At 47.1% G+C, this 12963-nt stretch overlaps 1 protein-coding gene across 1 annotated transcript; it reads right to left on the bottom strand.

Moving 5' to 3' along the window:
- Window positions 1-8162: 8162 nt before the first annotated feature.
- Window positions 8163-9030, bottom strand: RPP25 (ribonuclease P and MRP subunit p25). The gene has a single exon (XM_061595158.1). It carries the CDS (start codon window positions 9028-9030, stop codon window positions 8305-8307), a length of 726 nt encoding a protein of 241 aa, XP_061451142.1. The 3' UTR covers window positions 8163-8304.
- Between the last annotated feature and the right edge of the window lie 3933 nt (window positions 9031-12963).

Raw genomic sequence — 12963 nt, 5'->3', positions numbered from 1 at the left:
CAAGCCAGTTTTTTTTTTTAAAAAAATTACAGATTTTCCAACTGTAAAAATCCCCCATCAGATACCTCAACCTAAACAAAGAAAAACCAAATGAACATAATGCATGCTTTGCTCCTCGCTTACACCCTGTAACAGTAGCAGTTTCTCCACAGGAGCCAGTAGTTCTTATCTGGTATATGTCAGGGATTAAATGATCTGCCAGTTTTGGTTCTCTCAGTTTCTTGTTTTTCTAATCTTAAATTTGGTTCTCCACATTTCTGCAGCAATCTGCAGATTTTTTTTTAAAAAAAATCCTCATTAATTTCTCCTAAACACATTTTTGAATGCAGTTTTGACTAATTGACACATTTTTGGAAGCAATTTATCCTTATATAATGCATTTTTGTATATTATTTTCTTCTATATATTCCTAGTGTGCATACTTTCCCCATATTTATGCATTTTTATAAACATTCCTTGACTGGCGAACTGCAGTGCAAAATTGAATAAGTGCGAATTTTGAAGGATGGATGGTTCAGTTCTCATACTGTTTCAGAAACTGCGAATTTGATAAATTCAGCTTGAAACATGAACTTAATTGAATTTCTCTCCCATCCCTACTATATAGTGATATTCATGTATGAATCTAGCTGAGGCTGGAAGTCAGCACATGACTACTCAGAAGTAAGCTCCATTGGGTTCAATGGGACTTACTCCCAGGTAAGTGTGTATTGGATTGCAGCCTTCATAGCAGGATACTTCAAGGGTATTTACAAGGATGCAATGAAGCATTATCTGCCCAAAGATGAAGGTGAACTGGAGGAGGTCCCAGCCCCAAAGAAAGTGTTTTAACATGATTTGGACAGTTTGTTTTAAATATGGAAACCGAGTGCATTCTATTCTTATATAATTTGTGTACGTGCTGTCCCTGACATTGCCTGCCCTTTAAGTGCTTAATAAACTTATATGCCTAACATGTTTAATCTCGCCCCCACTTTTTCAAGCTGCACATTATCAGCTTTCCAACTCCACATTTTTTTCCAGCTCTACATTTTGTGTCCAACTGCACCCTAAAAGCAAGAAAGCAAGAACGTTGCTCCAAGTTATAGACCAGGGGCAGACAATCTTTATGTGTGTGTTGTGTGTGTGTGTGTGTGTGAAGGGCCACAGTCCCTCTGAGGTGATCTGTTGGGGGTGAGTCCTTAAGCCAAAGTGGGCAGGGCCAGAGCCAGATCTCTCTCTTTCTGCCTCTAGCTTCTCTCCCTTTCTTCCTGCCCAGCAAGATGCCTGGAGAGAGACAGATCACTCTTGCCAGAGGTCTGAACTGATTTCTTACAGGGATTTTTTTTTAAAAAATTAGGCCTTATGAAATTGAACCAAGGGCTGCATGGATCTGTAGGAGAACAGATTGGCTTACCCCTGCTATAGACAATACAAACCAGCCTTTCCCAACCTGGATCCCTCTGGATAATCTGGACTCCCAATTCCCATCAGCCCCAGTTAGCAGGGCCAATGGTCAAGGATGTTCGGAGTTGTAGGCCACAACATCAGGAGGGCACCTGGCAAACCGTTAAGTACTGTCTTAAGAGTATGACAGCATTTCCTTTTTACTCTTGTCGGGAAGGGACTCCTTTTTCTAAGTAGAACCTACATCTAGATAATATCTCCTACACTTGTTCAGTGAACTCAGCACTGACAAAAAAAGAAGCACATTGTCCCGTGTCCAGAAGTTATCATTCCAAAGGGCTTATTGTTCTCATTTCACCACATAGGATCCAGGAGGAAGGCTTGTACCAGCACGTTTATATGACATTCCTAATCTTTACTGCTAGATTACAATGGGCCAAAATGGCTGACACTTTGCCAGGTTCAGCCTATAGGGTCAATCCCTCTTAGTTGACCCACCAACTCTGGCATCTTTGACAGCCTATCCGGAAAATAGTTGGGAGCAAAAACTAACTGGTTTGCAGCCTCACACAGGAGGAACACGAAAGGCATTTGTAGATGCCACAGGTTATCTTCCACGTTATCCCCAATGGTTGTTTTTGTCTGAATTGGAAACCTATTCATTGGTTACATTTATAACCCACCATTCCTCCAAGGAGCTGAAGGCAGTATACACCTTTCTCCCTCCCCCCATTTTATCCTCACAACAACCCTGTGAGGTAGATTAGGTTGAAAGACAGTGCCTTTCCCAAGATGACACTGTGGGTTGGGGCAACTAATGAAGTACAACATTGGAAAATTCAGGACAGACCAAAGGAAAAAAACACTTCTTCACACACTGTATAGTTATTATATTAAGAAATGTGCTCCTACATAAGAAATGTGCTCCTACAAGTGGTAGCCACCAACTTGGATGGATTAGACATATTCATGGAGGATAAAGCCACCCATGGTTCTACCTCTGAAGTTCTACCTTTGCTGTTATTGCTGTTGAGTCTATACTTGAAGGCCTCCAGCTAGGGCCAGGGGTTTCTTAACTGGTTCCATTGCTTACCTAAATATTTACCATGTAGGACTGTACACATGACATTATGAGGACAGCAAACAACCACTCTTTTACAATCTACTTATTGAATCCCCACAGCCCAACCACTTGGACTTCTGCCACTTTCGGATGAGATTCAGTTGCATCCTGGTAAATTGAGCTTGCACAATTTATAGCTGATGGGGAGTCCTTGTGCAGCAAATTTGCTTCTCCAAAAGACTGGACTTTTTGTGATAAGAACAGTGATGGGGAAATGCACTGGGGGATGTAGGATAACACTTGATTTGATGTGGCATTATCTAACTTTCCTGCAAACAAACCAGAACTAATGCTCATGAAATAAACAAAGATGTCTAATTGCCCTGCAAACCAATCAGGACGAATGCTGAATAAACAGGTCTTCTGGAAGTGCCCTTGGTCTCATAGCCATTACCCTCAGCCCACACATCCAGGATACTACAATAATAATTAACCACCTACCAAGATTTATTCATGTATGTTATTTATTAAAGCATTTATATCTTAACCTCCTAGTGCAAATGCACAGGGAGAGCTGTGCTTCTTGTGCATTAAAAGGGTGGTGATGGCAGAGGTTGCTTCCAGATGATCTGTTTATTGAGCATTTATCCTGATTGGTTTGCACAAAGTTTGTGGTGAGGTTAGATGACATCAGCTATTTATTGAGTATTCATTCTGATTTATTTGCTGGGAAGTTATACAATGTTGTGTCAAGCAAATGCAATCTCCCACTTTCCAGCGCATTTCCCATCGCTTTCCTAATTGCAAAAAGACCAGTTTGGGGTGGGTGGGTGTGAGGGGGAGTTTGTTGTGCAACAGCACAAAGTCCACTTTAATTGCATAGCCGGAATTTGCCAGCATGTGAGTGAATCCCACCTGAAGACAGAGATAGCCTGGAAGCACCCAGAGTTTTCTCCACTAAGCAAAGTTGATCCTTGTGACCTGCGATTTGTGAAGAACTGCCCTTATGGTGAAAGGTCAGCAAACATTCACATACTTTTCAGTCTGCTAATGAGTGAGTTTAATAAAGTAAAACATTTTAATAAACTCAAAAGGTACCCCTTAATAAAAGTATTTGCAAAAACTGCAGATGGCAAATGCCATCTTAGAAGCATTCCTTCCTGTATGTGAGAGAAGAGAGGGAGATACCTCTTCTGAGAAGACACTTCCTATGACAAATGCACACATTCTAGAAAAATCAAAATAGCATGTTTGTTCTCTTTAGAACTTTTGTTTTTCATAGGCATTTCCCCCAAATTTAATTGCTTAATCAATTGATTAGTCAATTAAAACAAAAAAATAATAAACTATGATCGTCTTAATTGGGCAACAGTTCTATTTACTTTGAATCATTTCCGCTTGTCATGGGAGAAGGCAATGAGATTGTGCTGCTCAGATAAACCTCTGTGGAAGTCCTCCTTAACTTCTTGTGCTCAGTTTCTTTTGGAATTATCTTTTTTTTTAACAACAACGTTAAAGACTGACTGTCAAGGCTACCTTCACAATTTTAAGGGCTAAAACCTACTTTAAAAAAACAGCAACACCATCATTGGGATGCTGAATGTTAGGTCTAGTTATATGAAGGAAATGCAGCATACCTGCACAGCCCTGGCTAATGAATAGATTGTGGGACTGGTGTGACTTGCATAGGTGCTTTCCTGTGGTAAGCATGCAAGTGCCTTCGGAGGGGAAGGGTCCCATTTCTCAGGATACATCCTGGTTGTGTGGTGCAGTGTGAGCATGTGCTTTGCATGCAGAAAGTCCCAGATTCAATCCCTGGCATCTCCAGGCAGGGGTGAGAAAGGACTCAGTTAAGTCTTTCTTTCTTTCAAGTCAGCTCTCAGAGCTTTCTCCAGGCCACACCCCCTCTCACCAAGCCACACCCCTCACTAGCCCTGCTTCACACCTCAAATATTTTTGACTGGCTGGAATGTGTCCTTGGACTCCAATAATGCCTCTTGCTTGTCTGAATGGAGAATGGAGAGGAGTGTGTGGGTGTTTGTACAAATGAGCCTATTGCACAAAAGGCTCAATTTACATTGGTTACTTTGCCAGCTTCTGCCTCTGGCCCTGCCCGCCACTGGCATGTGGCCCTTGGAAGGTTGCCCAGAAAGCAATGTGGCCCCCAAGCTGAAAAGAGGTTCCCCATCCCTGTCCTACAAAACTGCTGCCAGTTAGTGTAGACAGCACTGAGCTAGATGGGCCATTGGTCTGACTCGGTATAAGGCAGCTTCCTATGTTACTAATGACTACAGAAGGGCTATAGCTCATTGGTAGAGCCAGGGGCAGAGCTTGGAAAAGTTACTTTTTTAAAACTACAACTCCCATCAGCCCCAGCCAGCATGGCCACTGGATTGGGCTGATGGGAGTTGTAGTTCAAAAAAAGTAGCTTTCCCAAGCTCTGGCCAGGGGTGTAGTCATCCAGGGTCTCAGGGGGTCTTAGACCCTTTACTTTTTTGGGAGCAGGGTCCCAGCAGGGTCCCTACGTTTTCAGCATCCTGTGAGACAATCAGCATGAATGGGGTGTGTTAGCCACTGAGAAGAGTGTACACCGCCTTTTTGGCTTAGGGCGGTATATAAATTAAATTAAATAAATAAATAAGAGTCTTCTAACATGCTTACTTGTCCTTTACTGCTGTTGGAGCCAATCAGAGTGACAGGAGGTGTGTCAGCCATTGAGAAGGCTCTTCTCAGCAGCTAACACTCTCCCTTTTCATGCTTATTGGCTCCTAAGGACATCTGTTGTTGTGGGCAAAGGCCTCAACAAGGGTCTCATTCTCAACCCAGCAGCAAAATTAAGGGGGGGGCATGGCTGTGACTAACACAAAGGGACCCCACACTTCTGAATTTGCAACTATGCTACTGGGTAGAGCATCTGCTTTGGATGCAAAAGGCCCAGGTTCAGTCCTCAGGTAGGGCTGGGAAAGACTCCCTGGAGAGCCACTGCCAGTCAGTGCAGACAACACTGAGCTAGATGGACCAACGGTCTGACTCACTACAGCAAAGTGTCCTCTTTGACTGGCTATGTTTCATATCATTGCTTGTAAGCTGATTTTAAAACCTTGCGCTGAAAAGCAGGTAAGGTGTATTGATTTTAATACATATATATATATATATATATATATATATAACAATCGATCTAAAGCTAATAAAAAGCCTGCCCTGACTAGAATGTTCAGTTTTAACATGGCTCTCTTTAGCATGCCAGAACTGCATTGCATAAGTCTTCAGAAGTGACTGGTTCCTGACAAAAAGACAGTTTAGACATGCATTGTAAAAATGTGCATAGATCCTTGTTCTGAAGAAAGACATTCTGTAGCAGAACAAGAAGGAAAAAAGGGGCCTGTAGTGATTTGAATGGTGGGGGACAAACATCCTCCAATTACAATTATCCCACTCTGAATCAATACAATGTACCCTCCACCCTCTACGCTCCAGAAAGGAAGAAATCCATTGCAATGAGCTTTGCGTTCTACAAAGTGTCTGATAAGGACAATCTCATTGAAAAGTGTCTAAGAGACAGAAAACTGTCCGGTTTGCAAAACATCGACACCCCCCCCACCTCACCCTGGGAGAAGAGCAGGATTTTTCCCCGCAAGGAAGAGAATGCTCCATACATAGGTTATGGGGTGGCATAACAGTTCCAGGGAGAGGGAGTAGGAAGACCCACTATTATGCCTCTCCTCCAAAGACGTGCAAACTTCTGGATCAATATAAGGAGAACCCCCAATTAGCAGATAGAAAACTAGTTTGGAAATAGGACTGATAACGTCAGAAGAGCTTTACTAGATAAGCCCAAACCAGTGTCAGCTCCAGGTCTGGGCCAAGACAACCTCCATGGGGATCCCTCCCTCAGAGAACCTCACTGCAGAAGGTTTGGGGGATCTTGCCAGTGAGCCCCCAACTGAGGAATGGGCCCTCAGCAAGTGCCTGAACACACAGCCTCAGCTCCAGACCAAACATCCATCTGGTCTGGGATCCTGTTTCCTACAGTGGCTGATAAGATGCAACCCCAACAGCCCATCAGTAGGGCATGAAGGCAGCATATTCTTCCATTGCTGTTTTCCTCTAGGAGCTGGTATTTAAGTGGCATACTGCCTCTGATCATGGAAGCTCCATTCAGCTACAATGGCTGAACCACTGATAGACCTGCCCTCCACAAATGGGTCTAATCCCTTTTTCAAGCCACCTGTGCTGGAGACGGCAAATTCCAGACATCAGTCACTGCGTTGAGTGAAGTTATATTTCTTTTTGTCTGTCTCATATCCACGCCCAGCCAATTTCACTAGGTGACCCTGAGTGTTAGCATGATGGAAAAGGGGGGGGGGAGGAAACCATTGCCTGTTTTCTCCAAATCATGCATTTTTCTTTTAAATAAACCCTCTATAATGTTCCCTTCCGGTTCACCTGCAGTTTCAATAAAACAGAGAAACTCTTACAGTATAGAATATGTGAAGAATCTGCAAGACGGAGCATTTCCTATTTTCATTTGATGTGGTTCAGCCCTGTTTGATACAAGGGACAGCCATCTATTTCATTACACAGTGTTCATAAGCAGGGGGTTGCTAAGTCCTTAAACAACTCAGAGCACTGGCCAATGACCCTCATTTCCCTAAAATGTGCATATGCTAATCCACAAGTGCAGATGCAAATTTAGGCAGTAATATAGTAATATAGTGGCAAATTCAGAAGTGCAGAGTCTCAGCCACACACACCCTTTTTTGCTCTTGGGTTCTGAATGAGATCCTTATTGATGCCTTCTCCCACAACAAGAGGCATCTACAAGCCAATCAGTATGAAAGGGGAGAGGGTTAGCTACTAAAAAGAGTCTTCTCAGTGGCTGACTCACCTCCTTTCACTCTGATTGGCTCCAAACAGCAGGAAAGGACAAGGAAGCATGTTAGAAGACTCTTCTCAGTGACTAACACACTTCCCTTTCACGCTGATTGGCTTGTAGGACGCTGGAGAGATAGGGACCCTGCTTCCAAAAAAGTTAGGTGGTCTAAGACCACCCCCAAGACCCTGGACCACTACACCCCTGAATTTAGGTCAACTTTCAGAGGGAAGACTACCCTGTAAGCAATGCATTTTTTTAAAGTTTAAAAAGGGAGGAAGGGACATGAGATCCATGGACAAAAGACCCAGGCCTCGGGCCCCCTTGTCCACCCTCTAACAATGCCCCTGATCATAAGACCATTGAAAGAACGCACACTCATGCGCGCGCACACACACATATCTCCTTCTATAGAGCAAGATCCCCTTTTGGGGATGTTCTTCCTCAGGTTAACAACAAAGACCTTTCCTTCTGGCTAGTCCATATAACACTTCTTTTCCAGACCCACTAGCCCTATGGGCTACCAAAGGCCTTGAGCATGCCACATCATGCGCCCACCAGTTCATCTGACACATCAAAACATCCTGGGTGCAGCCACACACAGACAAAACAGTGCCTTTGTCTCTCCTCTCCACCCCACTCTCCGCCTCTTTCCCACACCCATCAGCCTGACCAAACAACCCTCTTTCACCCGCTTGGTATAGGGAGCAGATTCCCTCGCTCTGCCAAAACCGAGTGTCAGAAATTGGGGAAAGACGAAAGGGCGTCTTTCAAGCTAGGTTTGTTTTGCCCGTGTCTAAGCTATTGCCACACAAGACCATGAACAAAGGCAGTGCCTGCTCCATCGCCCCTTTTATTGATCACAAAACATCTACAAATCTAGAGTGCGCCCAGTCTCTCTGTGCACTTCTACATATCATGGTTGTCCCTGTATAATGTGACATATGGCTTGGATTTTCTCACTGTTGTGCAAGGTAAGCCGTCAGTGTCCATAGCCCACCACGGTCCCCAGTTCCTCCTGGGTGTCCTGTACCTGAGCTTTCTTGTTCAGCTGATCCTCGGCATGGGGCAGGGCCAGCCTTCTCTTCGTCCCCCTTGGAGAGGCGCTGGATCTGTCCTCTTGGCTGGCCCCCTCATCCGCCCACAGGCCACCTGGGAGGTCAGGGGGCTGGTAACCCATCTGGTTGGGATCCAGAGGATCCTTGGAGAGCAAGATGCAGATGGAGGGCACGTTCTTGTGGACAGTGAGGTGTTGCGCTTGGCCCTCTGGCTGGGGGTCCTTGTTCTCCCAGACCTCCAGGAGAGTCCGATACTGCACCTTGGTGACCTGGTGGAGACCCCCCAGCTTCCTCTTCATGATCTCCACGCAGGTGATGGTTTTGGTGACCGCCCGGCCACAGCCGCTGAAGACAATCTGCCTGGTGCCCTCCAGCGCCATCCTGCCCATGGCGAAGCCCATCAAGTTCCGGATTTTGCTGCCCTCCTTCACCTTCATCTCAACCACGTCGGAGGGCAAGCCCGAAAAGGGCAAGGGGCTCTCCTCCTCCGACGTCTTGACCTTCCTGAAGTTCTCCATCCTGGACTGGGCAGTAGGGGTGGACGCCCCTCCAGACACGGCCCTGATGGGCTCCGCTCCTCCAGAAGTCATCTTCTGAGACGGGATGGCGAGCGAGGAGGGTCCCACCGGCTCCGGGTTGCCCGGGTGCATCTCGGAGAGACCCGAACGCCTGGTTCACAGGAAGCTGCCTTACGCTGAGTCAGACCCTTGGTCCCCGCGGCTCAGTATTGCTCGCACTGACTGGCAGCAGCTCGCCAGGGTTTCGGACGGGGGAGTTCTTTCCCAGCCCTCCCTGGAGATGCCCGGGATGGACCTTCCTGCATGCAAAGCAGGTGCTCTATCCCGCTGAGTTGTGTCCCAGCGGAGCACAGAGGGGAAGAGTTCAGATGATCCAGCCTGGCCTGGCCATCGCCACTTCTCCCGCGAAGGACTCACCGCGCAGATAAGCCCCCCAGAAGCGCTGGCAGGGCGGAAGCCTCGTCTCCGGCTGGGGAGCCCTCCTTGGCTCGCCGGCCACCGCAGCTGGGCTTCAGTCCGGACTTCGGCTCCGCAGCGGCTCCCCCAAGACAGAAGGGCGGGGGAGTCGCCCGAGTCGATCCATCCTGATCTTCTCCCACCGGTAGCCCAGCCCAGCCCGGCCCGGCTCAGCTCAGCCTCTCCATCCCCGCGCGGCGACAGATCCAAGCGCCCGCTCCTCTTGCCCGCGTCTGACTTTTGGCGTGCGGGTGCCTCCTGTCGAAGAAGCAGCGGGCGAGCGAGCACGGAGAGAAGGCGCTCCTCTCCGGCTCTTCCTCGACGTCCGGCCCCCTTAAAGTGAACCCGGCCCGTCTCTCTGTGTGTCCCTCGCCTTTCCGTGGGCGACAGAGCTGCCTCGCTCTCGCTCGGTCTCTCCCCGGCTCAAGGACGTGCGCGCGTTCAACTACAAATCGCTCGTGTCAGCAAAGTGCAAGCAGCTGTTACTGCTGAGGCGGCGGTGCCGCTGCGGCTGCCTTCAACCGCCTCTTCCCCGGGGCTGGGTTGGGTGAGTTCCCCAGGGGCCGCGGAGAGCGCCGCGGGAGCGGCACGTCCGTACGAGCCAAGCTGCACGGCTGCTGGGTTGCAGGCAGACTGAGGACCGAGAGTTACTTTTTCCCCCACTGCGATGGGCTGTTTCCACGACGGGGGCTCCACTGGCTTGAGTCCGGACTGGTGATCGCCTCTCACCCCTCCTCCACTTTCCCTGTCTCTGTGAATAGCAGGCTCAGACCCCTAAGTAGGGAGCTGGAAAAGGGACAACTGAAGTGCCTTAGCCTGAGGTAGATCACTGAGCTGTCTTGCTCTGTAGTGTGTGTACTAAGGGGTTCTTAATCTGTGGTCCATGGATGGCCTTCCAGGGGCGTGAACCCGGTGCAAATATTTATTTATTTATTTACTTACTTACTTAATTTATATCCCGCCCTTCCTCCCAGTAGGAGCCCAGGGCAGCAAACAAAAGCACTAAAAATATAATAAAAACACTTTAAAATATATTAAAACAAAACAACCATTAAAAACATATTAAAACAAAACATCTTTACAAACATTTTTAAAAAGCTTTAAATTTTTTTTTATTTTTAAAAGAAGGTTTAAAAAACATATTATTTATTTATTTATTTATTAGTTGCCCATCTGGCTGGTTACTCAGCCACTCTGAGCGATGTACAAAGCAAAAACATATAGAACATCAGAACAACAAGAGACTAATCAACAGAACTAAAACAATAAGGTAGAGGCCAACTGAGTTTCAATAATAGGGCTTCTCGCCTTAGTGGTCCAAAGGTGTATCCTCAGATGGAGCTCCTGGTGTTAAGTCTTCCTACACTGGCATAGAAACCGGTATAGGTGATAGTCCGTTTGCAAGACCAAAAGCAACACCACCACCCCCTTGATCTTAATGTCCAGCAGCTCCAACAGGGAGGAGGGCGGGGTAAACAAGCCCCCTGAAATCGAAACTAATAGGGAAGTTCTTCTCGAACAAGCCGGAGGCGCTGGGGTGTGACCACAACCGGTACCAAGGCAAAGTGGATGAAGCCGGATGGTAGGACGGCAGCAGCTGTAGGGGCGCTTCCTGGTAAAGCCTCACCTCTTGGGCTGTGCCTATCATGCAGCGTACAGGTGAGCAGCCTATGGGAGAAAGACGGGGCGGCAGCTCTTTTCCCTTTCACGTTTCGCTTTCATACCCCTCGCATCAGACCAACTTAGCAGAGGTGCAGCCTTTCCCAACCAGTGCGCACCCTGATGCCGCTGGACCACAACTCCCATCAGCCCTAGCCAGCATTGCCAATATTAAAAAGCAAATCCAACACAGATACAGACTGGGATAAGGTCACTACTTAAAAGGCTTGTTGAAAGAGGAAGGTCTTCAGTAGGCACGGAAAAGATAACAGAGATGGCACATTGGATGAAGATGATCCAATGCAATAAAATAAATGGTATTTATTTATTTGCTGGGATTTCATCAGATTCTCAAAGGGGTCCGTGACCCAAAAAAGGTTAAGAACCACTGGCACTCTTCACCAAGGTGTGGGGAATGTTTTCCAGCCTGAGGGCCACATTCCCTTCTGGGTGGTGGGCGGGGCCAGAGACAAAAGTGGGCAGAGCTACAAATGTAAAAATTTATCTTTGTGAACTAGGCGACACACACACCCCTCTACGTCCTCCATTCAGGCAAGCAAGAGGCATGATCAGAGTTCAAGGACACATTCTAGGACAGGCCAAAGCCATCAGAGAGGGTGTGCAGCACAGCTGGTGTGGGGTGTGTGGCCTGGGAGAGTCCCAAGGGCCAGATAGAGAGGCCTGGAGGGCCACATTTGGCCCCCAGGCCTGAGGTTCTCCTGCCCTGAGAGTAGCAGACTAGGAGCCAGGTTCAAATCTCAGATCTTTGAGATCCCTTCCATCTTGATGATTCTTTTTTATCTGAAAGCAGCTTGAGAGGCAGCCTCTTTGTGTGTTCATGTGTGCGTGTGTGTCTGTGTGTGTGACACACACACAGAGAGAACCCTTTCCCCAATCTAAATTACCCGTCCCTGCTGAAGGTCCTATTAGTCCTACAGTGGAAAATATGCTATAGCATTAACAGCAACTTGGGGTTCATGTGTGTGCTATTCAGATTGGGGAAACTATGTGGGGTGTGTTATGGGGAGCCTGTGGCCCTCCAGATGTCGCTGGACTACAACTCCCATCACCCCTAATCATTGGCCATGCTGGCTGAGGCTGATGCGAGTTGGGAACCAACAACATCTGGAGGGGCACATGTTCCCCATCCCTGCTTTAGGATTTTTAAAAAAATGATGGGACAGCCTATCACAGATCTTCTGCAACTTGTCTGCTTTGGAACTTCTATTCATGAGCAGGAGTTATCAAGGTGCTGAATCATGTTTATAGCTTCTATTGCATAGGAAGCTGCAAGTCTGGTATTGTTACAGTCTGGTGTTTAAAGGCATGCTTGGTAGCCATAGGCGACTAGGAATTGCATGCAGGCGAGTGAGTGGGCTGGCAGAGAATGGCTGGAGCACTCCATCCTTATTCTGTGCCTAGCATAGAAATCAAAAAGGCTGTTAGACAAGAGAAGTCCTGTCCCCTGCTCTTGGGCTAGTAGTTTGTGTGTAGGCTAGTAACTTTTTGTTTTATTCGTTATCGCATTATTACATTTATATCTCACTTTCTCTCCAACAAGCTGAAAACGGTGTGCATGGTTCTCCCCACAACAATCCTGTGAGGAAGGCTAGATTGAGTGTCAGTGACTGTCCCAAGGTCACCCAGGCAGCTTCATGGCTAAGTGGGGATTCGAACCCTGGTTTCCCAGGTCCTCGTCCATCACTAACCACTACATCACACTGGCTTATTTTGTGGGCTTTTTTAAAAAAGGCTGCCTTACACCAGCTCAGACTATCTGTCAATCAAGCCCAGTGTTATCTATTCTGACTAGAAGCAGCTTTCCAGGATCTCAGACAGAGTTTTCCCCCCTAATCGCCAGCAACCCAATATCATTTTAACTGGGAATGTCGGTGATAGAATTTGGGAACTTCTGCATGCAAAGCATCTGCACTACCATTGAGCTACATT

This window comes from Rhineura floridana, chromosome 14 (assembly GCF_030035675.1).
Source record: "Rhineura floridana isolate rRhiFlo1 chromosome 14, rRhiFlo1.hap2, whole genome shotgun sequence".
Lineage (NCBI taxonomy): Eukaryota > Metazoa > Chordata > Lepidosauria > Squamata > Rhineuridae > Rhineura > Rhineura floridana.
Note: the sequence above shows the minus strand (reverse complement) of the source record. Positions and strands in the feature narration are given on the sequence as shown.